This window comes from Neovison vison, chromosome X (assembly GCF_020171115.1).
Source record: "Neovison vison isolate M4711 chromosome X, ASM_NN_V1, whole genome shotgun sequence".
Classification (NCBI taxonomy): Eukaryota; Metazoa; Chordata; class Mammalia; order Carnivora; family Mustelidae; genus Neogale; species Neogale vison.
In genome coordinates this window covers 79,585,752-79,612,981 of record NC_058105.1, presented here as the reverse complement: position 1 = coordinate 79,612,981, position 27,230 = coordinate 79,585,752, and the positions used below count along the sequence as shown (strand labels likewise).

At 38.1% G+C, this 27,230-nt stretch overlaps 1 protein-coding gene across 3 annotated transcripts in view; it reads left to right on the top strand.

Annotated features, from left to right (window-relative positions):
- KLF8 (Kruppel like factor 8) overlaps positions 1-27,230 on the top strand; it is a 256,081-nt gene that overhangs the window by 179,784 nt on the left and 49,067 nt on the right. For 2 of the 3 annotated variants that reach the window (XM_044234516.1, XM_044234517.1), the window contains exon 3: positions 25,538-26,126. In XM_044234516.1, the coding sequence (XP_044090451.1) occupies positions 25,538-26,126 (589 nt within the window). The remainder of the gene's footprint in view (positions 1-25,537; positions 26,127-27,230) is intronic. The other variant, XM_044234518.1, reaches the window with a different exon arrangement.

Sequence of the window (27,230 nt, the reverse complement as noted above, 5' to 3'; positions counted from 1 at the left end):
TCAGACCAATATCCCTGATGAATATGGATGCCAAAATTCTCAACAGGATCCTAGCTAATAGGATCCAACTGTACATTAAAAGGATTATCCAGGGGCACCTGGGTGGCTCAGTGGGTTAAGCCGCTGCCTTCGGCTCAGGTCATGATCTCAGGGTCCTGGGATCGAGTCCCGCATCGGGCTCTCTGCTCAGCAGGGAGCCTGCTTCCTCCTCTCTCTCTCTGCCTGCCTCTCTGCCTACTTGTAATCTCTCTCTGTCAAATAAATAAATAAAATCTTTAAAAAAATAAAAAAAATAAAAGGATTATCCACCATAACCAGCTGGGATTTATCCCTGAGATGCAAGGGTGGTTCAATATTCACAAATCAATCAATGTGATAGAACACATTAATAAGAGGAGATAGAAGAACCACATAGACCTCTCAGTTGATGCCGAAAAAGCATGTGTCAAACTACGGAATCCTTTCCTGATTAAAAATCTTCAAAGTAGGGGCTCCTGGGTGGCTCAGTGGGTTAAAGCCTCTGCCTTCAGCTCTGGTCATGATCCCAGGGTCCTGGGATCGAGCCCCACATCGGGTTCTCTGCTCAGCAGGAAGCCTGCTTCCTCCTCTCTCTCTCTGCCTGCCTCTCTGCCTGCTTGTGATCTCTCTCTCTCTCTGTCAAATAAATAAATAAAATAAAATAAAGAGTCTGGTTTTAAAAAAAATCTTCAAAGTATAGGGATAAAGGGAACATTCCTTAATTTCATAAAATCCATCTATGAAAAACCCAGAGTAAATATCATTCTCAATGGGGAAAAAGTTGAGACCTTTTCCCTTAAGGTCAGGAACAGGAAAAGGATGACCACACTTGCCACTATTGTTCATCATAGTTTTAGAAGTCCTAGAAACAACAATCAGAAAACAAAAAGAAATAAAAGGTATTCAAATTGGCAGTGAAGAAGTAAAAAATCTCTCTCTTCACAGATGACATGAGACTTTATGTGTAAAACCCAAAAGATTGCAGCCTCAAATTAGTAGAACTCACACATCAATCCAGTAATATGACAGGATACCAAATAATGCACAGAAATCAGTTGGTTTCCTACACACTAACAATATAACTGTAGAAAGAGAGAGAGAGAATAAATTCCATTTACAATAGCACCAAAACCCATAAGATACCTTGGAATAAATCTAACCAAAGATGTAAAGGATCTGTACTTGAGGAACTACAGAACAGTACTGAAAGAAATTGAAAAAGACACAAAAAGATGGAAAAACATTCCATGCTCATGGATTGGAAGAATAAATATTGTTAAAATGTCTATGCTGCCAAGAGCAATCTATACTTTCAACACCATCCCAATTAAAATACCAATGACATTTTTCAAAGTGCTGGAATAAACAAACCTAAAATTTGTATGGAACCAGAAAAGACCCTGAATCACCAAGGAAATGTTGAAAAAGAAAAACAAAGCTGGGGGCATCACATTGACTGATTTCAAGCTATATTACAAAGCTGTGATCACAAAATGGCATGATATTGGCACAAAAACAGATACATAGATCAATGAAACAGAATAGAGAGCCCATATATGGATCCTCAACTCTATGGTCAAATAATCTTTGACAAAGCAGGAAAAAATATCCAGTGGAAAAAAGACAATTTCTTCAATAAATGGTTCCAGGAAAATTTGACAGCTATGTATAGAAGAATGAAAATCCACCATTCTCTTACACCTTACACAAAGATAAACTCAAAATGGATGAAAGATCTCAACGTGAGGCAGGAATCTATCAAAATCCTAGAGGAGAACATAGGCTTAGGTCACATAAGTTTTGTTTTGTTTTACTTTAAATTCAATTAATTAACATATAATGTATTATTTGTTTCAGGGGTACAGTTCTTTGATTCATCAGTCTTATATAATATGCAGTGCTCATTACAACACATACCCACCCCAATATCCATCACCCAGTTACCCCATCCTCTTACCCCATCCCCTCCAACAACTCTCAGTTTGTTTCCTAAGATTATGAGTCTCTTATGGTTTATCTCCCTAATTTCATCTTGTTTCCTTTTTCCTCTCTTCCTCTGAGATCCTCTGCCTTGTTTCTTAAATTCCAACATATCAGTGAGATCATATGATGATTGTCTTTCTCCAATTGACTTACTTCACTTAGCATAATGCACTCTACTTCCAGCCATATAATCACAAATGGCAAGATTTCATGCTTTTTGATGGCTGAGTAATAACAATTATACACACACACACATACACCACGTCTTCTTTATCCATTCATCTGCCAATGGACATCTGGGCTTTTTCCGTGGTTTGGCTATTGTGGACATTGCTGCTATAAACATTGGGATGCAGGTGCCCCTTTGGATCACTTCATCTCTACCTTCGTGGTAAATACCCAGTAGTGCAATTGCTGTGTCATAAGGTAGCTCTATTTTCAACTTTTTGACGAGTTTCCATACTGTTTTCCATAGGGCTGTAACAGCTTACAATCCCACCAGCAGTGTAGGAGGGTTTCTCTGCATCCTCAACAACATATGTTGCTTCCTGTTTTGTTGATTTTAGCCATTCTGACTTGTGTAGAGGTGGTACCTCATTGTGGTTTTGATTTGTATTTCCCTGATTTCAAACGATGCTGAGCACTTTTTCAAGTGTCTGTTGGCCATTTGTATGTCTTCTTTGCAGAAAACTTTGAGTTTATTTTCATGTATGATATACGAAAGTAGTGCAGTTTCATTCTTCTAAATGAGTCCATCCAATTTTCCCAGCACCATTTATTGAAGAGACTGTCTTTTCTCCATTGGATATTCTTTTCTGCTTTGTCAAGGATTAGTTGACCTTAGAGTTGAGAGTCCATTTCTGGGTTCTCTCTTCTGTTCCATTGAGCTATGCATCTGTTTTTCTGCCAATACTATATTGTCTTTATGATTACAGTTTTGTAATACATCTTGAAATCCAGAATTTTTATGCCTCCAGCTTTGATTTTCATTTCATTTTATTTTATTTTATTTTTATATTTTAGAGAGAGGGAAAAAACACAAGCAGGGGGAGAAATAGAGGGAGAGGGTGAAGCAGACTCCCCACTGAGCAGGGAGCCCAACATGGGGCTGGATCCCAGGACCCTGAGATCAAGACCCGAGCCAAAGGCAGACACTTAACCAACTGAGTGTCTCAGGCACCCCTCAGCCTTAGTTTTCCATTTCAACATTCTTTGGGTTTGGAGTCTATTCTGGTTCCACCTACATTTTAGAATTGTTTGCTCCAGCTCTGTGAAAAATGCTAGTGTTATTTTCATAGGGATTTCATGGAATGTGTAGATCGCCTTGGGTAGTATAGGAATTTTAAGAATGTTCTTCCACGGGGCACCTGGGTGGCTCAGTGGATGAAAGTCTCTGCCTTCGGCTCAGGTCATGATCTCAGGGTCCTGGGATCAAGTCCCATATCAGGCTCTCTGCTCAGAAGGGAACCTGCTTCCCCCTCTCTCTCTGCCTGTTTCTCTGCCTGCTTGTGATCTCTGTCAAATAAATAAATAAATCTTAAAAAATGTTTTTCCATTTATTTGTCTTTTCCTCAATTTCCTTTATAAGTGTTCTAAGGCTTTCAGATTACAGATCATTTAGCACTTTGGTTAGGTTTCTTCCTATCTATTTTATAAATCTGGGTACAACTGTGAACAGGATCAATTCCTTGATTTCTCTTCCTTCAGCTTCATTTTGGTGCATACAAATGCAAAAGACTTCTGTGCATTGATTTTATCCTGCAACATTGCTGAATTACTGCATCAGTTATAGAAATTCTTTTTGGTGGAGTGTTTGGGGTTTTCTACAAAGAGAATCCCCTTGTCTGGAAAGATTGAAAGGTTAACTTCTTCTTTGCCAACTTTGGTGTCCTCTGTCTCTCTCTCTCTCTCTCTTTTTCCTTTTTGCTGTCTGATTGCTGAGGCTATGACTTCCAGGGCTATGTTGAACAATAGTGGTGAGAGTGGACATCCCTCTCATGTTCCTAACCTTACAAGAAAAGCTGTCAGGTTTCCCCATTGAGGATATTAGCTGTGGGTCTCTCGTATATGGCTTTTATGATTGTGAGATATGTTCCTTCTTTTCCTACATCATGGATATATATATATATATATATATATATATATATATATATATCTCACTTCCTTTTTGTCTATTCATCTGTTGATGAACATCTAGGTTCTTTCCATAGTTTGGCTATTGTGGACATTGCTGCTAGAAACATTTGGGTGCAGGTGCCCCTTTGGATTACTATGTTTGTATCTTTAGTGTAAATACCCCATAGTGCGATTGCTGGGTCCTAGGGTAGCTCTATTTTCAACTTTTTGAGGAACCTCCATTTTCTCCCAGAGTTGTTGCACCAGCTTGCATTCCCACCAACAGTGTAGGAGGGTTCCCCTTTCTCCGCATCCTCACCAACATCTGTCATTTCCTGACTTGTTAATTTTAGCCATTCTGATCAGCATGAGGTGGTATCTCAGTGTGGTTTTTATTTGTATTGCCCTGATGCCAAGTGATGTTGAACATTTTTTCATGTGTCTGTTGGCCATCTGGATGTCTTCTTTGCAGAAATGTTTGTTCATGTCTTCTGCCCATTTCTTGATTGAACTATTTATTCTTTAGATGCTTGGTAGACTTCTGGATGGCTAGGAGGCCATCCAGCCCTGGTCTCTTGTTTGTTGGGAGATTTTTGAATACTGATTCAATTTATTTGCTGGTTATGTGTCTGTTCAGGTTTTCTATTACTTCCCATTTGATAGTTTATGTGTTTCTAGGAATGCATCCATTTCTTCCAGATTCCTTAATTTGTTGTCATATAATTACTCGTAATACCGTCTTATGGTTGCTTTTATTTCTGTGGTGTTGGTTGTGATCTCTCATCTTTCATTGATTTTATTTATGTGGGTTCTTTCTTTTTTCTTTTTGATAAGTTGGGATAGGGGGTTATCAATCCTATTAATTTTCCACACCTCCTAACTTCCAAAATATAGTTGCTTTTCTATTTGTGGAATTTGTAGCATTTCTTTTCTCCGATCTCTGACTGATTTAGCAGGTGTTTGGAATGATTTGTGAGCTCTAGCTTAATTCCAGTGACCAGATAAACTTAGGGTCCCCTACTCCTCTTCCATCTGAACTCCTTTCTTTCCATATATTTTTAAACTTTCTTCTTTATTTTCCTGGTTAACCCATTTCATTCCCTGGTCAGATGTTCTTTCACCTCCATGTATTTGTGATTTTTGCAAACTTTGTCCTTGTGGTTTCCTTCAAGTTTCATAGTGTTGTGGTTTGACGGTATGAATGATCAGAATCATTTTTTAGCTGTTGAGGCCTGATTTATGACCCAGTATGTGATCTATTCTGGAGAATGTTCCATGTGTACTCAAAAAGAATGTGTGGGGCACCTGGTGGCCCAATCAGTTAAGTGTCTGACTCATTATTTCAGCTTAGGTCTTAATCTCAGGGTCATGACTTCAAGCACCATGTGGGGCTCCATTCTGGGCGTGGAACCTACTTAAAAAATAAAGAATGTGATTCAGGATGAAATGTTGAGAATATATCCCTAATGTTCATCTGGTCTAGTGTATCTTTCAAAACCATTGTTTCTTATTGATTTCCTGTTTAGATTATCTTTCCATTGCTTTAAGTGAGGTGTTAAAGTCCCTTACTCTTATTGTGTTGTTATTAATGAGTTTCTTTATGTTTGTTATTATTCATTTATATATTTAAGTGCTCCAAGCTGAGTGCATGAATATTTGCAACTGTTAGATCACCTATTGGATATACCCCTTTATTATGATATAGTGCCCTCCTCTATATTTACAGTCTTTGGTTTAAAATATATTTTGTCTCAGGACCCATGAGTGACTCAGTCAGTTAAGCATCTGCCTTTGGCTGAGGTTATAACTCCAGAGTCTTGAGATCTAGTCCCACATCAGGCTCCTTGCTCAGTGGGGACCCTGCTTCTCCCTCTGCCTGCTGTTCCTCCTGCTTATGTGCTCTCTCTCACACACAAGTAAATAAATAAAATCTTTAAAAAATAATATAAAATCTAATTTGATATAATTATGGCTACTAGAGGATTTTTTATTTAAAAAAATCTTTAAAAAATATACTTATTTATTTATTCATTTATTTTAGAGAGCGAGAGAGTACTCATGCATGCACAAGTGGGGTGGGTGGGTGGAGAATTCCTAAAGCAGACTCCCCACCAAGCCCAGATCCTGACTTGGGGCTTGACTTCACAAACCATAAGATCATGACCTGAGCCGAAAGAACGACTTAACTGATTGAGTCACCCAGGCATCCCTACTCCAGCCTTCTTTTGACATCCATTAATCTCTCACAGACATCCATGCTCTCACTTTCAATCTTCATGTGTCTTTAGGTCTAAAATGAATCTTTTTTTTTTCTTAAGATTTTATTTATTTATCAGAGAGAGAGAGGGAGAGAGCGAGCACAGGCAGACAGAATGGCAGGCAGTGGCAGAGGGAGAAGCAGGCTCCCCGCTGAGCAAGGAGCCCGATGTGGGACTTGATCCCAGGACGCTGGGATCATGACCTGAGCCGAAGGCAGCTGCCCAACCAACTGAGCCACCCAGGCATTTTAGGCAGCATATAGACAGGTCCTGATTTGTTTGTTTGTAATTTTATTTTATTTTTTCAGTGTTCCAATATTCATTGTTTATGTACTATACCCATTGCTCCATGCAATATATGCACTCTTTAATACCCACCACCAGAATCACCTAACCCCTACCCCTCTCCCCTCCAAAACCCTCAATTAATTCCCCAGAGTCCACAGTCTCTCATGGTTCATCTCCCCCTCCAATTTCCCTCAATTCACTTTTCCTTGTTTGTTTATCCATTCTAATACCCTATGTCTTTGGATTGAAGCTTTTAGTCCATTTATATTCAGAGCGATTATTGATAGATATGTATTTGTTGCCATTGTATTACACATAAAGTCATTGTTTCTGGAAATTTTCTCTGGTCCTCTCTAGTCTTTGTTGCTCTTGGCCTTTATATGCCACCCAAAAGTCTCCTTTAATATTTATTGCAGGGCTGGTTTAATATTCATGAATTCCTTTAGTTTTTGTTTGTCTGGGAAACTCTCTACCTTTCCTTCTACTCTAAATGACATCCTTGCTGAATAAAATATTTTTGACTGCATACTTTTCCCATTCAGCAGGTTGCATATATCATGCTATTTCCTTCTAGCTGGCTGAGTTTCTGTTGATAGACCTGCTGAGAACCTGATTTTTCTTCCTTTGTATTTTAGGGATTTCTTTTCACTTGCTGTTTTCAGGATTTTTTCCTTATATGTGGATTTTTCAAATTATATTACCATATATCTTGCTATTCTCCTGTTTTCTTTTATTCTGATGGGAGTTCTCTGTGCCTACCAGATTTGGATGTCTGTTTTCTTCCCAGATTAGGATATTTTTCAGCAACACTTTGTTCAAATGTACCTTCAGCCCTGTTTTCCCTTTCCTTCTTCTGATATTCCTCCAATAAGAATGTTATGCTTAATGGAGGTTCTGAATTTGATACATCTACTTTTATGATCCTATATTTTTCTCTCCCTTTTCTTTTTGGCTTCATTAGTGTCCATAATTTTATCTTCTACATCACTTATTCCTTTCTCTACTTCCTCAATTCTTGTGATCGTTGCATAGAGCTGGTTTTGCATATTGGTTATAGCACTTTTTGTTTTGGTCTGACTAGATTTTTAGATCTTTTATGTCTGTGATAAAGAACACCCTGGTGTTTCTATGTTCTTCTCAAGCCCAGCTAGTATCTTTGTGATTGTTGTTTTAAATTCTGGTTCAGATATATTACTTATATCTGTTTTTATTAGATCCCTTGCCATACCTATTCTTGTTTTCTTTTGGGGTGAGATCCTCTGTCTAGGCATCTTGTCTAGGTCTCTGTCATCTGTGTGTTATGAAAGCTAGTTATGTTTCCTGCTACTGAAAGTAATGGCTATATTAAGAAAAGGTCCTATACTGTCTAGGGCCTGGTGCTTTAGGAAATGTTTCTGCTATATGCTGATTTACTCTGCTGTTTTCTATTAGCTGCTGTTTCCCATAGGTCTGTCCTCTGCAGAGTTTCTCCATATCTGCTGTGGGGAGTGTTTGGACCTTGTCCAATGTATGGTGAGTTTTAACTAGGTGTTCTCTGGTCTGCATGTTAAAAGAACTTAGATCCTGGGGGGAGGAGAAAGATGGCAGAGGAGTGGGAGACCTAAATTTCATCTGGTCCTAGGAATTCAACTAAATAGTTATAAAACCATTTTGAACACCTACAAACTCAATAGGAGTTCAAAAAAAAGAATAGCAGCAATTCTATGAACAGAAAAGAGACCACTTTCCAGAGGTACAATGTGCAAAAAAGTGAATCCGGGGGATATATGGGAAGAAAGACCATGGGGGTGGCAGACTTGTCAGCCAGATCCCCAAAAGTGACAGAACAGCAGAGCACAAAATCAGAACTTTTAGAAGTCTGCTCCCCAGAATGTGGCTTCAGCGGCTAAGGTGGGGGTGGGGAGCAGTGAAACCCTTGATGGGACAGTGTACTCTTAGGAACCTCAGAGTCAAAGAAAGACAGAGGGTTCCTGAGTGTTGCAGAGCTCCCAAGTATCAGAGAGGGGTAGCCGGCTGTACAGACATAGTCGAGGAGTGAGCTCTCAGCTCAGAGTTTCCATAAACCATGATCTCCAGCACAATCAGGCCACTGTTCTTCAACCAGGGACTCCACAAGTGGCAGATCCAGGGATACCCCCTCCCCACTTCCTCCACTGGGAGAAGCAGCGTGGGAGGGCATTGCAGGAGTCTGCTGGGTTTGGAAACACCAAATGGGGCCATGTGCCAAAAATAGAAACACTCAGTCACAGGATGGGTGAGCATGGAGTGCAGCAAGAGACCAGAGAAAAAGGCGTCTTTGATGACTTTTCTCTGAGGTCTAACTGAGAAGTGGGACCCTGAGTTCTCAGCTCCTCTGGGGCTGGAGATGGGAGGCTGCCATTTCATTCTCATCCTCCAAAGCTATAAGGAAATCTTTCAGGTAACTAAAGCTACTACTCAGAGCAAACCCAAGCAGATTACTTAGCCTGTCCCTGGCAAGGGTGGTGCAATTACACCTCAAGCAAAGACATTTGAGGATCAAAGCAACAAGCCCCTCCCCCAGAAGATCAGTAAGAGCATCCAGCCAAGAACAAATTTACCAAATTTACAAATTAGAACTGCAAAACTCCACTAGGAGAATACAGCACATAGAATTCATGGCTTTTTCCCCCCATGATTCTTTAGTCTTTCAAAGTTAAATTTTTAAAATTTTCTTTATTTTTTCTTTTCCTAATTAATTTTGAATTTTTCCTCTTCCTATTTTAATCAACATCTTACCAATACCTGTTTTTAAATCTTTTTTAATTTTCATTTTTACTGTCATGCTCTGTCCCTTCATTGTATTTAACCATGGGAGGTATATATATTTGTTTTTCATTCATTCTTTCTTTCTTTCATTAAAATTTTGAAATACAGTATCTTCTCACAGACCAAATATACCCTAAATATAGTGTATGGCTTTGTTTTAGTCTCCTGCCTAATCACATTCTCTCCTTTTTTTTTTATAAATTTTTCCTTTCTTTTATCAGCCAACTTCTTACCTTATCAATTCTTTTATAATTTTTTTTTCATTTTCTTCTTTACAATTCTATTCTGTCCCTTCATCGTATTTACCCTTATTTTTGTGTACATATGGTTTTCTTTCTTTAAAATTTTGGGAGCTGATTTCTTCTAACAGACCAAAATACATCAAAAATCAAATGTGTGGCTCTCTTCTATTCACCAGTCTGATCATTTTCTTTTGTTTTTGTTTTTGTTTTATTTCTTTTTCCCCCAGTTGTGGGTCTCTTTTGATTCATTTAGTGTTTCTTTTTCTGGGATTGTTGTTACCCTTTTAGCATTTGTTCTCTCATGCATCTCTTCTTCTCTGGACAAATGACAAAACAGAAAAACTCACCTCAAGAAAAAACAAAAACAAAAACACACACACACAAAAACAAAACAAACAAAAACAAGAGACAGTACCAACTGCAAGGGACCTAATCAATATGGACATTAGTAAGGTGTCAGAACTAGAGTGCAGAATGACGATTATAAACATACTAGCTTTGCTTGAAAAAAAACATAGAAGATACTAGAGAATCTATTTCTGAAGAAAGAAAAGAACTAAAATCTAACCAAGTTGAAATAAAAAAGGCTATTAATGAGGTGCAATAAAAAATGGATGCTCTTACTGCTAGGATAATTGAGGCAGAGGAGTGAATTTGTGACACAGAAGACCAAGTGATGGAGACTAAAGAAGTGAAGAAAAAGAGAAATAAATAACAACTGGATCATTAGGGGAGAATTTGAGAGATAAGTGATACCATAAGATGAAACAATAGAATAATCGGGATCCCAGAAGAAGAAGTAAAAGACAGATAAGCAGAAGGTATATTGGAGCAAATTATAGCAGAGAACTTCCCTAACTTGGGAAAGGAAACAGGTATCAAAATCCAAGAGGCACAGAGTACACCTCTCAAAAAAAAGGGGGGGTCAACACCCTATCATAGTAAACCTTACAAGTCTCAGAGACAAAGAGAGAATCCTAAAAGCAGCTCATGACAAGGGATATGTAACCTACAACGGTAGAAACATTAGACTGGCAGAGATCAATCTACAGAGACCTGGAAGGCCAGAAAGGACTGGCATAATATATTCAGAACACTAAATGAGAAAAATATGCAGCCATGAATACTATATCTAGCTAGGCTGTCATTGAAAATACAAGGAGAGATAAAAAGCTTCCAGGACAATTAAAAACAAAAAGAATTTGCAAACACCAAACCAGCTCTATGGGAAATATTGAAAGGGGTCCTCTAAGTAAAGAGAGAGCCTAAAAGTAACATAGGCCAGAAAGGAACAGAGACAATATACACTAACAGACACCTTACAGGCAATACAATGGCACTAACTTCATATCTTTCCATAGTTACCTTGAATGTAAATGGGCTAAATGCAGCAGTCAGAAGACACAGGGTATCAGAATGGATTAAAAATCAAGACACATCGATATGCTGTTTGTAAGAAACTCATTTTAGACCCAAATACACCTCCAGATTTAATGTGAGAGGGTGGAAAACAATTTACCATGCTAATGCACATCAGAAGAATGCTGGGGGTGCCAATCTTTATATTACACAAATTAGATTTTAAGACAAAGGCAATAATAAGAGATGAGGAAGTATATTATATCATACTTAATGAAGCTGTCCATCAAGAAGATCTAACAGTTTTAAATATCTATGCCCCTAACATGGGAGCAGCCAATTATATAAGCCAATTAATAATAAAATCAAAGAAACTCATTGACAATAATACAATAATAGTAGGGGACTTTAACACCTCCCTCACTGAAATTGACAGATCATCTAACCAAAAGATCAACAGGAAATAAAGGCTTTAAATGACACACTGGACCAGATGGACATCACAGATATATTCAGAACATTCCATTGTAAGGCAACAGAATACACAGTGCAATATTCTTCAGAAAAGATCACATCCTGGATCACAAATCAGGTCTCAACTGGAACCAAAATATTGGGGTCATTCCCTGCATGTTTTCAGACCACAATGCTTTAAAACTAGAACTCAAGCACAAGAAGAAAGGTGGAAAAAACTCAAATACATGGAGGCTAAAGAGCATCTTACTAAAGAATGAATGGGTCAACCAGGAAATTAAAGAAGAATTTTTTTTAAAAAATCATGGACACAAATGAAAATGAAAACACAACTGTTCAAAATCTTTGGGATGCAGCAAAGTCGGTCCTAAGAGGAAAGTTTATAGCATTACAGGCTTTTCTCAAGAAACAAGAAGAGTCTCAAATACAAAACCTAACCCTCCATCTAAAGGAGCTGGAAAAGGAATAGCAAGCAAAACCTAACCTGAGCAGGCAAGAGAAATAATAAAGATTAGAGCAGAAATCAATGAAATAGAAACTAAACAAACAAACAAACAAACAAACAAACAGTAGAACAGATCAACCAAACTAGACACTAGCTCTTTGAAAGAGTTAATAAGATTCATAAACCTCTGGACAAACTTATCAAAAAGAGAAAAGAGAGAGAGAGAGAGAACTCCAATAAAGAAAATCATGAATGCAAGAGATCACAACCAACACCAAAAAAATACAAACAATTATAAGAACCTATTATGAACAACCATATGCCAGCAAATTAGACAATCTTTTTAGAAAAATAAATGGATGCATTCCTAGAAACATAAAACCTAAAACTGAACCAGGAAGAAATAGAAAACATGAACAGACCTATAACCCATAAGGGAAGTAATCAAATATCTCCCAACAAAAAAGAGCCCAGGGCCAATTGCTTCTCAGGAGAATTCTACCAAACATTTAAAGAAGAATTAATACCTATTCTCCTGAATTGTTTGAAAAAAAATAGAAATGCAAGGAAAACTTCCAAACACATTTTATAAGGCCAGGATTACCTTGATCCCAAAACCAGACAAAGACCCCACTAAAATGGAGAATTACGGACCAGCATCACTGATGAACAAGGATGCAAAAAATTTCACCAAAATACTAGTCAATAGGATCCAACAGTACATTAAAAAGATCATTTACCACAGCGAAGTGGGATTTATTCCTGGGCTGCAAGATTGGTTCAACATCCACAAATCAATCAATGTGATATGATACATTAATAAAAGAAAGAACAAGAACCATATGATACTCTCAATAGATGCTGAAAAAGCATTTGACAAAGTACTGTATGCTTTCTTGATCACAACTCTTCACAGTGTAGGGATAGAGAGTACATACCTCAATATCATAAAACCCATCTGTTAAAAACCCCCAGTGTATATCTTTCTCAATGGAGGAAAGCTGAGAGCTTTCCCCCTAAGGTCAAGAACATGGCAGTGATGTCAACTATCACCACTGCTATTCAAGAGAATAGGACAACTCCTAGCCTCAGCAATCAGACAACAAAAAGAAATAAAATTATCTGAATCAACAAAGAAGTCAAGCTATCACTCTTTGTAGATGATATGGTACTTTATGTGGAAAACCCAAAAGACTCCAACCCCAAACTGCTAGAACTCATACAGGAATTCAGGAAAGTGTCAGTATATAAAATTAATGCATTCTATACACCACCAATAAGACAGAAAAAGGAGAAATTAAGGATTTGATCCCATTTATAATTGTACCTAGAACCATAAGATATGGTGCTCTGTTTTTCTCTCTCTCTCTCTCTCTCTTTCTCTCTCTCTCTCTCTTTGTGTCTCCCCTCTCTGTGATCAGGGTTCCACCCCCTCCACAGCACTGGCGATTCTTTTCTCAAACAAATCATGTCTTTGCATCTCCCACCTTTGTGACATAGCCTCTTTTCTCCCTCTAGTTGTGCAGTTTGTTCTCTCAGTCCTGAAATCGGTTTCCTGGGAGTTCAAAATGATTTGATATTTACCTAGCTGTATTTAAGGGACCAGGAAAGCATAGGGTCATACTACTATGTTGTCATCTTTACCTCCCCCTTGGTATCTTTCTTATTAACTCTTTAAATGTTTGGCAGAATTAACCTCTGAACTCCCTGTTTCTGGGTTTTTGTTTATTGGGAGTTTTTTGAGTACTTATTCAATTTCTTTGCTGGTTATTGATCAGTTCAAATTTTCTATTTCTTCCTCTTTCAGTCTTGGTAGTTTTTATGTTTCTAGGAATTGCCCATCTTTTCCAGGTTGTCCAATTTGTTACCACATAGTTTTTCATAATATTCTCTCATGATGGTTTGTATGTCTATGGTGTTATTTGTTATTTCTCCTCTATCATTTGTGATTCTGTTCATTTGACTTTTCACTTTTTTCTTGATAAGTCTGGCTAGAGATTCAAGTTTATCTTTCTTTTTTTTTTTTTTTTTTAAATAACGACCTCCAAGTTTCATTGTTCTGTTCCATTTTTCTGCTCTAATCTTTATTATTTCCTTCTTTCTCCTGGTTTCATGTTTTGTTTGCTTTCTGTCTTCTAGCTTCTTAAGGTGTAAGGTCAGCTGTTGGTTTGAGATTTTTCAAGCTTTTTGAGGTAGGCCTGTACTTCTGTAAACTTCCCTTTTAGAACAGATTTGCTACATCCCAAGAGCTTTGGACCATTGTTTTTGATTGACATTTGTTTTAAATTATATTTTATTTTTTCAGAGTTCCAGGATTAATTGTTTATGCACAGCACCCAGGGCTTCATGCAATACATAGCCCTCCTTATTACCCACCACCAGGCCCACCTAACTCCCACCCCCACCCCTCCAAAACCCTCAGTTTGTTTCTCAGTGTCTACAGACTCTCATGGTGCCTCACACACTCTGATATCCCCCAATTCACTTTTCCTTTCCTTCTCCTAGTGTCCTGGGTGTTATTCCTATTGCTCCACAAGTAAGTAAAGCCATATGATAATTGACTTTCTCTGCTTGACTTATTTCACTCAGCATAATCACCTCCAGTCTTATCCATGTTGATACAAAATGTGGGTATTCATCCTTTCTGGTGGAGGCATAATATTCCATTCTATGTATGGGTCATATCTTCTTTATCCACTTATATGTTGAAGGGAATCATGGCTCTTTCCACAGTTTGACGATTGTGGACATTGCTGCTATGAACATTGGGATACATATGGACCTTCTTTTCATGATATCTGTATCTTTGGGGCAAATACCCAGTAGCACAATTAAAGGGTCATAGCATAGCTCTATTTTTAATTTTTGAGGAATCTCCACACTACTTTCCAAAGTGGCTGTACCAACTTGCATTCCCACCAACACTGTAAGAGCGTTCCCCTTACTCTACATCCTCTCCAACACACGTTGTTTACTGTCTTGTTAATCTTTGCCATTCTAACTGGTGTAAGGTGGTATCTTAATGTGATTTTGATTTGGCTAATGTTGAACATTTTTTCATGTGTCTGTTACCCACTTGTATGTCTTCTTTGGAGAAGTGTCTGTTCGTGTCTTCTGCCCATTTTTTGACATGATTATCTGTCTTTTGAGTTTTGAGTTTGAGGAGATTTTTATAGATCTTGGGTATCAGCCCTTTGTACTGTCATTTGAAAATATCTTCTGTGGGCTTCCTCTTTGTTTTTTTGACTGTTTCCTTTGCTGTGCAGAAGCTTTTGATTTTGATGAAGTCCCAGAAGTTTATTTTCGCTTTTGTTTCCTTTGCCTTTGGAGACATATCTTGAAAGAAGTTGCTGTGGCTGATAACGAAGAGGTTACTGCCTATGTTCTCCTCTAGGATTCTGATGGATTCCTGCCTCACATTGAGGTCTTTTATCCATTTTGAGTTTATCTTTGTATATGGTGTAAGAGAATGGTCAAGTTTCATTCTGCTATGCATAGCTCTCTAATTTTCCCAGCACCGTTTATTGAAGAGACAGTCTTCTCTCCACTAGACATTTTTTCCTGCTTTGTCAAAGATTATTTGACCATAGAGTTGTGGGTCCATATCTGGGCTTTCTATTCTGTTCCACTGGTTGATGTGTCGGTTTTTGTGCCAGTCCCATGCTGTCTTGGTGTGATCACAGCTTTGTAGTAAAGCTTGAAATCGGGCAACATGATGACCCCAGTTTTGTTATTCTTTTTCAATATTTCCTTAGCAATTCAGGCTCTTTTCTGGTTCCATACAAATTTTAGGATTGTTTGTTCCAGGATTTTGAAAAATATCACCGGTATTTTGATCAGGGTGGCATAGAAAGTATGGATTTCTCTAGGCAGTATAGACATTTGAACAAGGTTTATTCTTCCAATCCATGAGCATGGAATGCTTTTCCATCTTTTTGTTTCTTCTTCAATTTCTTTCATGAGTGTTCTACAGTTCCTCGAGTACAGATCCTTTACCTTTTTGGTTAGGTTTATTCCCAGGTATCTTATTGTTCTTGTTGCTATAGTAAATGGAATCTATTCTCTGATTTCCCTTTCTATATTTTTGTTCTTATTGTATAAGAAAGCAACTGATTTCTGTACATTGATTTTGTATCCTACCACATTATTGAAATTCTGTATAAGTTCTAGTAGTTTGAAGGTGGAGTGTTTTCAGTTTTCCATATAAAGTATCATGTCATCTGTGAAGAGAGAGAGTGTGACTTCTTCTTTGCCAATTTGAATATCTTTACTTTCTTTTTGTTGTCTGATTGCTATTGCTAGGATGTCTATTACTATGTTGAACAACAGTGGTGAGAGTGGGCATCCTTGTCATGTTCCTGATCTCAAAGGGAATGCTGTCAGCTTTTCCCCATTGAGAATGATATTCGCTGTGGGTTTTTCATAGATAGATTTTATGAAGCTGAGGAATGTTCCCTCTATCCCTATACTCTGAAGAGTTTTATTAAGAACGGATCCAGGGGGTGCCTGGGTGGCTCAGTGGGTTAAAGCCTCTGCCTTCTGCTCAGGTCATGATCCCAGGGTCCTGGGATCGAGCCCCGCATCTGGATCTCTGCTCAGCGGGGAGCTTGCTTCCTCCTCTCTCTCTGCCTGCCTCTCAGCCTACTTGTAATCTCTGCCTGTCAAATAAATAAATAAAATCTTTAAAAAAAAAAAAAGGAACGGATCCATGCTCTATTTTGTCAAATGCTTTTTCTGCATCTATTGAGAGGACCATGTTGTTCTTCTATCTTCTCCTATTGATTTGTTCTATCACATTGTTTGATTTGCAAATGTTGAAACACCCTTGAATCCCAGGGATAAATCCTACCTGGTCATAATGTACTGATGGATCTTATTTGCTAGGATCTTGTTGAGAATCTTGACATCCATATTCATCAGGGATGAATTGGTCTGAAATTCTCCTTTTTGATGGGATCTTTGCCAGATATGGGGATCATCATAATTCTGGCTTCATAACAAGAGTCTGGAAGTTTCCTTTCTGTTTCTATATTTTGAAACAGCTTCAGAAGGTATTATTTCTTCTTTGAATATAATGGTAGGATTCCCCAGGGTATCTAACAGGTCCTGGGCTCTTGTTTTTTGGGTGGTTTTTGGTCACAGCTTCAATCTTGTTACTAGATATTACTCTATTCAAATTGTCAGTTTCTCCATTTCTGGCTTAGAAGTTTATAAGTTTCCAGGAATGCAACCATTTTTTCTAGGTTGCTTAACTTATTGGCATATAACTGTTGATAATAATTTCTGATGATTTTTTCTACTTCCTTGGCATTAGTCTTGATCTCTCCCCTTTCATTCATAATTTTATTAATTTAGGTCCTCTCTTTATCTCTCTCTCTCTCTCCTTTTTTTTTGATTAGTTTGGCCAGTAGTTTATCAATCTTATAGATTCTTTCAAAGAACCAGCTTCTAGTTTCATTAATGTGTTCTACTGTATCTCTAGTTTCTAACTCATTGATCTCTGCTCTAATCTTGATTATTTCCCACCTTGTGCATGGGGTGGGCTTAATTTGTTGTTCATTTTCTAGTTTTTTAATGTGTAAAGAGAGGTAGGGTGTTCTGGATTTTTCAATTCTTTTGAGGGAATCTTGGATGGCTATGTATTTGCCTCTTAGGACTGGCTTTGCTGTATCCCATAGGTTTTGGACCGATGTGTCTTCATTTTCATTGGTTTCCATGAATTGTTTAAGTTCCTTGTTTTCCTGGTTGATCCAATCATTCTTAAGCATGGTGGTCTTTACATTCCAAGAGTTTGAATTCCTTCCAAACTTCTCTTGTGGTTGAGTTCTACTTTCAAAGCATCGTAGTAAGAGAATACGTGGGAAATAATCTCAGTCTTTTGGTATTGGTTGAGCCCTGATTTGTGACCCAGTACATTGTCTATTCTGGAGAATGTTCCTTGTGCACTCGAGAAGAATGAGTATTCTGTTGGTTTGGGGTGGAATGTTCTGTATATATCTATGAGGTCCATCTGGTCCAATCCATCATTCAAAGCTTTTTTTTCTTTATTGATTTTCTCTTTGGATGATCTGTCTGTTACTGAGAGTGGCATGTTAAGATACCCTACAATTTATGTATTCATCAATATGACTCTTTATTTTGATTAACAGTTGGCTTATGTAGTTGGCTGCTCCCATATTGGGGGCATACATATTTATAATTGTTAGATCTTCTTGGTGAATAGTCCCATTAACAATAATGTAGTGTCCTTATGTATCTCTGACTACAGTCTTTAGTTTAAAATTTAATTTATCTGACCTGAGAATTGCTACCTCAGCTTTCATTTGAGGCCCACTGGTATGAAATAGCCTTTTAAATCTCTCCACTTTCATCTGGATGTATCTTTAGGTTCCAAATGTGTCTCTTGTAGACAGCATATGGATGGGTCCTGTCATTTTATCCAATGTGCAACCCTGTGCCGTTTTATGGGAATATTTAGGCCATTAATGTTGAGAATGATTATTGAAAGATAAGTTTTTATTGACATCATGTTGCCTGTAAAGTTGCTGTTTCCATAGATTGTCACTGTAAATTTCTGTTCTTTGTCATTCCTGGGTTCTTTCTTCTTTTATAGAATCTCCCTTATTATTTCTTGGAGGGCTGGCTTGGTGATCAGATACTCTTTTAAACCTTGCCAGTCTTGGAAGCTCTTTATCTCCCTAGCCATTTTCAATGTCAACCTTGCTGGATCAAGTATTCTTGGCTGCATGTTCTTCTCATTTATTGCCCTGAATATGTCTTGCTAACCCTTTCTGGCTTGTCAGGTTTCTGTGGACAGGTCTGACATTATTCTGATGGACCTTTCTCTGTACCTAAGGAATCTGTTACCCCTAGCTGCCCTCAGAAGCTCTTGTCTAAAATTATGATGCATCAGTTTCACAATTAAGTGCCTCAACATCTTTCTAGATTCCTTAATCTTGGGGGTTGTGCTTTCTGCGTCTAGGACATGAACGCTTGTACCATTTTCCAAATTGGGGAGATTTTCATCCAGAATTTATTCAACTATATCTTTTAGTCATTTCTCACCCACTCAGGGATTCCAATAATTCTGACATTGGAAAGTTTCATTGTGTCATTTATTTCCCTCATTCTGTTTTCATGGCTTCTAAGCTGTTTGATATAGGCCTCCTCCTGATCCTTTTTCTCTATCAGTTTGTCCTCTAGATCACTAGTTCTATCTTCTGCCTCAGTTACCTTATCTCTTAGAGTATTTAGATCAGATTGGATATCACTGATAGCACTTTTAACTTCTGCCATGTTGGCTCCTACTTCTGCCCTCAAAGATTCTTTGTTGTCGCTAATGGGTTTCTCTAACCTAGCCATTGACTGGATAATTGTTACCCTGAAGTCCCTTTCTGACATACTGTTTATGTCCATGTCCAGTAGTTCTCTGGCAGAAGGCACAGTCTCTGAATTTTTCCTGTTGGGTGTTCCTTATTCTAGTCATTTTGGTGACAGGTTGTTGAGGGGATGTATAGCCAAATATATCAACCACGATCCAGGGAAGGTGCACCCCGGAAAGTTTTGGAGTGATGGAAGTCACCACCAAAAAGAAAGAAAAAAATTTAAAAGAGAGAAAAAGAGAAAAAAAGAGAGAACCCAGCCGACATGAACCCCCAAAGTAAGATTTATGAGGTATGTAAAGAAAAATGAACAAACAAAATGACCAACCAAAGAAAATGACAAGAAAAAAAATGAAGAACCCAGCCAAAATGAACCCCAAGAATAAGAGTTATATATCAGAACAAAAACAAATACACAGAAACACTGATAGAAGATGGGAGGGTGGAAGGTTATTTTGGTTCTTCCTGGGTGTATCTTGATGTCTTTGTTAAAGGACTCAACTTTTCAGAGATACGGGGAAATTAAAACTGGTTTATATATAAAGGTAGTATTGAATAGGGAAAGAGGGTTACCTGCAGCATATATCTACATGTATATTAACCAAAAAGAAAAAAAAAGAAAAGAAAAGAAAAAGAAAAAAAAGAAAAAGAAACCCAGGTGTATGTATGAAAAAGTTCAAGTTAAAAAGTTATTATGGAATATGTTGTATTAAACCTCTTGTTGTAATGGTAAGTAGGTTAAAAAAACTAAAAGAACAAGAAATGTGAGAACAAATTTAAAAAGTATTTATGAAGTATACAGGTTTTAGGGCAATACAGGAAGCTTAATAGCTTAATATATTATTTTCCCCTGATTCTGGGGTTTTACAGTTTCATAGGAACCCTGTGGTTGTTTTCCTCTTGTTCTTTTGGCTTGCCTTCTGGGAGAGAGGCCTGATGCACTGTTTTCCTGTCAGTCTTGCTTGGATTGAGATGTCCTGCAGGTTATCAAGGGGCTGCAGTCTGTGGAAACCAGTTTTTCGGGGTTTTGTTCTCTGGAGGTTTTTGTTCTTTGGCAGCTTTTTGTGGCTTTTCAGGGGGTCAGAGTAAAGAAAGAATCTGTCTGCACCCAGACCTCCTCCTCAGATAGAACCCTCAGACTGTTCTCCTGAATGTCCAGAACACACAGACTCCCCCTCTGCAAACTCTGCTGAACAGCACAACCTCCCACAGGCAGTGTGCACACCCAGCCTTGTATCAGTATTTGCCCGATTCCCCCCGCTTGTCTCTACACCCCTATGCAGCTAAAACCAAGAGCAGTATTTTTCCAGGGAGCCTGCCTCTAGTGGCTCCTTTTGCTGGGACTGCAGTCTGGTTCTCTCAGGCACAGAGTGGTAGCATTCAGGCCCCCAGCCAGTCGCAGAAGGCCATGTTCCTAGACACTGCCAGAGAGCTCCCACACCAGGCTCTCTCAGGTGTGGGCAGAAGGGGAGTGCTCCTAGTGGAGCAGTGGTTCAAGCAGCAGAAAGCCACAAGCTCGGGGACCATGGACTGGAAACTCCGCCGGACTTTCTCTGGAAGGGGTGGTTGCCGGTGGTGGCCGTCCAGAGTCTGTGGGCTTAGGCCCGTTCCCATGACTGCCCAATTCTACCAGTTGCCCCTTAAGATATTTTGCTCTTTTTGAGTGCTTTAACCTCACTCCAAGTTAATGCTGGTCCCCAATCACAGGGTACTTTCGTATTGTGGTATTATTTTCTAAGGGGTCACTTCTGGTGGTTTCCTCCCCCTTCTGTTTATCCTCCAGTAACAGTCAGAGCATTCCCACTCTGCTTTACCTCTCCACGGATGTCTTCTGCCACCATGGAGATCCAGAATGTATAATCTTACACCCCAGGCTGATTTCATGGGTGTTCAGAGTGTTCTGATAGATATTTAGCTTACTCTAGGGGACCAGTTGGAACAGGGTCTCCTACTTCTCTGCCATCTGGCCCCTCTTCTCTCTCCATTTTTCATTTTCTTATACTTTTTAATTTCTTCTTTGATTTCCTGGTTGACCCATTAATTGTTTAGTGACATATTACTTGACCTCCATATATCTGTGCTCTTTCCATATTTTTTCTTTTATTTGTCTTATAGATTCATAACGTTGTGGTCAGAAAAGTCACATAATATGTCATTGAACTTCTTGGATTTATTGAGGTTTATTTTGCGGTCTATTATATTTTCTATTCTGGATAATGTTCCATGTGCATTTCAAAAAGATGTGTATTCTATTTTTTGAATATATGTTATGAATATATCTGTTAAGTCCTTCTGTTCCAATTTGTTATTTCAAAGCCATTATTTTGTTTTTTATATTCTTTTTAGATGATGTGTCCATTGTTGTAAATGGGGTGTTAAATGCCCCTACCAGTATTGTATTATTATCAATTAGGTCCTTTATGTTTGTTATTAATTTATATATATATATATATATATATATATATATATATATATGGGTGCTCCTATACTGGGTGCATAAATATTTACAATTGTTTTATGTTCTTGTTTCATTGTCCTCCTTATTATTGTGCAGTGTCATTTTTTGTCTCTTGTTACAGTGTCTGTTTTAACATCTAGCTTTTCCAATATAAATATTGCTACTACAGGTTTCTTTTGACATCCATCTGTGTGACAGATAGTCCTCAGTTATCGCACTTTTAATCTGACAATGTCTTTAGTTCTAAAATTAGTGTCCTTGTAGACAGCATGTAGACAGGTCTTTTTTTTATATATATCCATTCTATGACCATATTTTTTTTCCTACTGGAGCATTTACTCCATTTTCATTCAATCCAGTCAGTGATAGATATATGGTTTATTGTCATTTTATTATTTGTTATGTTGTTATTTCTGAAGATTTTCTCTCTGATCCTTCTCTCTGTCTCTCTCTCACACTCATCCTTTTCTGTATTTATGTAGTGGTGTATTTGGATTTCTTTCTCTCTCTTCTTTGCATACTTAGTCTTTTTGTTGTATGGGTATCATTAAATTTGTATATAACCATTTCTGCATATAGCAATCTATATGAAGTTGATGGTTGTTTACATTTGAACCCACTCTTTACTCTTCTCCTCTCCATGTTCAAGGTAAATTTTGTTAGATTTTTTTCATCCTTTCTTTTCTGAGTTCCTTGACTTTTTTTTTTTTACAGAAATACTCATTTTTACTGCTTTTATGTTGCCTACCTCCAGCCTGTCACTTGTAGTGCCCTGCTGTGTGTCCTTTGTTTCTCAGGGCTTGGCACATCTGGGAGTAACACTGATGTTACTCTCCATCTGGGAGAACACTGATGTGTTCTGCATGTGCACTGCTGTTTTGTCTGAGCTGCTTTATCCTTCAGGCCAATAGTTCCAGAGGCTGTCTTTCCCTGTTGTGAGAAGTATTTGGTCCTGGGATGAATGTGACATATTTTAACTAGGTGTACTCTCTTCTGCTTGTGAAATGAGAGCTGTCATCACCACGACTAGAACCAAGGCTTTGCAAATCTTCTGGGTTGGGGGACACAGTATAAGCAAGGATTTGTGCCTGTCTTCTAGAGAAGTGGGCCTTGACAGGGCAAGACTGGGAGAGGATGATTTCTGGAGCATGTGGCTTTGGTGTAACAAGTTAGGCAGTGAGCATTGGTCCTGGACTTGTTCTTTCAGGTGGCCCTGTACTTTTGCTGAGAAGGTGTGGGAAATGGCTCTAGCCAGTTCCTTTGCTCCCAGAGGGTCTCTCCATGAATGCTGCCTCTGTGGAATGCACTATGAAATGAACAAATAACCTCCCTACTCTGTGCCTCAGGTGCTCCTCAGGTCACTGTCTCCATGCTCTAGTTCCACAAGTTGTTTCCTTGCCTTCTCTCCAAGAGCAATACAATGCTATCCAGATCGCTGACCTTTAAAACTCTGCGGTCTAAGTTCCACCTGTTGTCAGGAGTCTTAAAATTCAGCCCCTCTCACTTTCCATGCCAATTGTTATTTGTGCACTCCATGTGTGTTAGTCTGTCTCTCACCCTCCTCCATGACTGTGGCTCCCTCCTCACTGCAGCCACTGCAATCCATTTCTCTCCCAAACCACATCTCCAGTCTTCCTACTTTCTTTGATGTGGCCTTTTGTGATGTGGCCTTTTGTGATGACTTTTAGTCATGGAGTTTGTTCTGCTAGTCTTCAGATCAATTTCTTGATTACTTTGGATGATTTGGTAGTTATCTAGTTGTATCCATGGAGCAAGGAGAGTCTAGGGTCCTCCTATTCCTGCCATCTTCCAATAATCTATATCAAATCTATAAACATTAATAATTCTTAAATATCATCCAATATCCTGTCAATATTCAATTTTTTCCAATTGTCTCATAAATGTGTCACCAATATTTTCCCTCTTACTTTCTTTTTGATCTCTGTATGCACTTATTTTTTCTTCAATTTTTCCTTCATTGAGGAGCTAGTTAATTCCCACAAAAATAACTCTGCACATGTCACTCTGGTCTTTGAAATAATTATATTTTATAGCACAGCCTTTCCTCAAACTCAACTTTCCATCATATTCCTAATATGTAAAAATAAAGGATAGTTTTATTTTGTGTAAGGGATGCATTATTGAGCACGTTTCATAATTTAAAACTCTTATAATCCCTCTGGAAAACAGCATGGAGGCTCCTCAAAAAGTTGAAGATAGAGCTACCCTATGACCCAGCAATTGCACTACTGGGTATTTACACTAAAGACACAAATATAGTGATCAGAAGGGGCACGTGCACCCAAATGTTTATAGCAGCAATGTCCACAATAGCCAAACTATGGAAAGAACCTATATGTCCATCAAGATGAATGGATAAAGAAGATGTGGTACACACACACACACACAGGAATACTATGTAGCCATTAAAAATGAAATCTCGACATTTGCAATGACATGGATGGAACTAGTGGGTATTATGCTGAACAAAATAAGTCAATCAGAGAAAGACAATTATCATGTGGTCTCTATGATATGAGGAATTTGAGAGGCAGGGAGGAGGGTGGTTTGTGAGGGGATAGGGAAGGAAAAAATGAAACAAGATGGGATCAGGAGGGAGACAAACCACAAGAGACTCTAAATCTCACAAAACAAACTGACAGTTAATGAGGGGGAGAGGGGTAGAGAGAGGGTGGTTGGGTTTTGGACATTGGGAAGTGTATGTGCTATGGTGAGTGCTGTGAAATGCGTAAGCCTGATGATTCACAGACCTGTACCCCTGGGGCAAATAATACATTATAAGTTAATAAAAACAATAAAAAAATAAAACTTCTATAACCCAAATCTAATTATGATAGAGAATGATGTCTTGTTTTGTTAACGGGATAAAGTAATACCATTATTTCCAAGACCATCTTCAAGGTCCAGGGTGTTGTTTGACAATAGCATACACAATTCACAGTATCATTAACCTTTACATTAATGGAATTTTTAGGAATTTTTAACTAGGTTGAGGTACTATGGGTTTTTAAAAAGTATGTTATCTATAAAATGGTCATTTAAATTTTAAAGTTGGATATTTTTGTTTTGCATATAATACAGCTGACAATACTGTATCATTATTCCCTAAGCATATTGTCTGTTGCTATATCTCTATAGACAGCAATATATATCTTACCCCTTCTCTGCCTAAAGAATTCTTATCAGTTATCTAAGATCCATATATAATAGCTCTATCTCCTTGAAGCCTTCTCTCATCTTGTCTAGACAGAATTAATTTTTCTTTTTTCTTCTTCTAAAATGCCCTGCTTTATATCTCTGCTGCATCACTTATTATGGTGTGACTATTAAGCTATTCATATTATTCTATCATTATAGTTAGTATGTTAGTATGCACTTCATGGGTAAACTCTTGCATTTGCCCTCACTGGGCTTAGCACAGTACTTACAGTTGATATGCAAAAAATGTTGACTTTAAGTAATGTTATATGGTTATTATAAAGACTAAATGAAATAATTTGTATCAATTGCCTGATGCAGTGCCTGGTTAGTACCAGTGTTCAGTAAAGTTTCCCTTCTTTTTTCTTCATACTCCAGCCTCACTTCTCTCAAATCCCTATGTATTCTGTCCATGAGAAGAAAATACAGATTTCTTGTTTTCATGGTTCACATGTCTCTTCTTCAGGGTACTGACTATTTTGCACCTTTCATTCATTCATTTATTTAAGGTCACTGGCTCTATTTATATCAGAGATCCTCCTCTGTCAGCAAACAGAGAGAAGATGACGTCTGCACCATTCCTGGATGCCAATCCTATGGAGAACTCATCACTAATTAGTGACATCAAGATTGAGCCCCCAGAAGAACTTCTGGATAATGATTTCAACCTGCCCCAGATGGAACCAGTTGACCTCTCTTTTCATAAGCCCAAGGCTTATGAAAGCTCCAGCTTTCAAGGCAAGCTCCAGCCTGCCAACCTGCTACAAGCTCCAGTACACCCTACCAAGCCACAGCCTGCTCTCCAGACACTTTTAGTGTCCACTTCAACATCTAACACAGGCACATCAGCAAATACCCCTACAGTTCTGACTTCAGGTTCTATCCTGTCCTCCTCTCAGAACACTGGTGGCCAGCAGATCTTACATGTGATTCACACCATGCCTTCAGTCAGGCTACCAAATAAATTGGGTGGCCTGAAGACCATCCCACTTGTGGTACAGTCACTGCCCATGGTGTATACTACTTTGCCTGCAGATGGGGACCCTGCAGCCATTACAGTCCCACTCATTGGAGGAGATGGTAAAAATTCTGGATCAGGTAAGCTTCAGTGTGCCTCTTTCTGGGCCTTGAATTCCTCCATCTATTCTCTTTTGGAAATGTCCTATTTCCTATCTCTTTTCACCCCTTTTAATTATTTGTGCACACAGCTTCAAGAATATTTATAAATACTATTTTTTATCATGTCTCTTCAGTGCTTAAAAATGTGCAATGAGCAGTGGGTGTGGTGCATAAACAATGAATCTTGGAACACTGAAAAAAATTAAATTAAATTAAAATTAAAAAAAAAACGAATGTGCAATGATGCTCTTTTGTTTAGTCCAGGCCTCTCAAATTGGGGCATACATATATTTGAGTGAAATACTATGTATCTTCCTGGAACCTGTGTGTTATTTGATAATAAGTAATTTAAAGCATTTTATATTTTAAAAATATGATTTTTGTTAGAGAAAAATGTACAATTTGAGTAACCTTTTAAGATAAAGCTGCAATGCCAAAAATAGTTTTAAGCTTGTTAAGTCACACACCCTGGGACATTCTAAGAAAATGTGCTTATCTGTCTATGCCACTAGGAATGCTTTTGTGGAAAAGTTGAGAACATTTCTGTCCCTACATAAGTAGCCATGCTTACCACCTGCCTCTCCCAATACCATATCTTTTCTCTTCCCTACAGGTAAAATAGTTCTCTTTGAAATATTGCCATCTTCCTTGTGCTCCCCTCCATTTGGCATCTATCACACTCCATTTTACTTTTTTTATTTGCCTGTGTTACATGTATATGGACATTCTTCCCAAATGAATTATAAATTTCTCAAGGACAAAATCTCTTATTTCCTTTTGTGCATCTTCAGAGAAGTTAACACAATGGTAGATAGTAGTTGTCATGCAACAAATAATTTGATAAACAAACTTTAAAATATGTACAGGAGAGAGTTCATATGCTATAATCTTCCTTTTTATTTAATCTTAAAAATAAGTTCAGAATTCAGAAAGGAATAAATTAAGTCCCTCTTTCACCACTATCTCCCAGCCACCCAGTTCCCATCATGGAGATGTGTCTACTTTAGTTTGTCATTGGAAATGATCAACCTTTTGTCTGTACTGTCATTTGCAAATATCTTCTCCCATTCCGTGGGTTGCCTC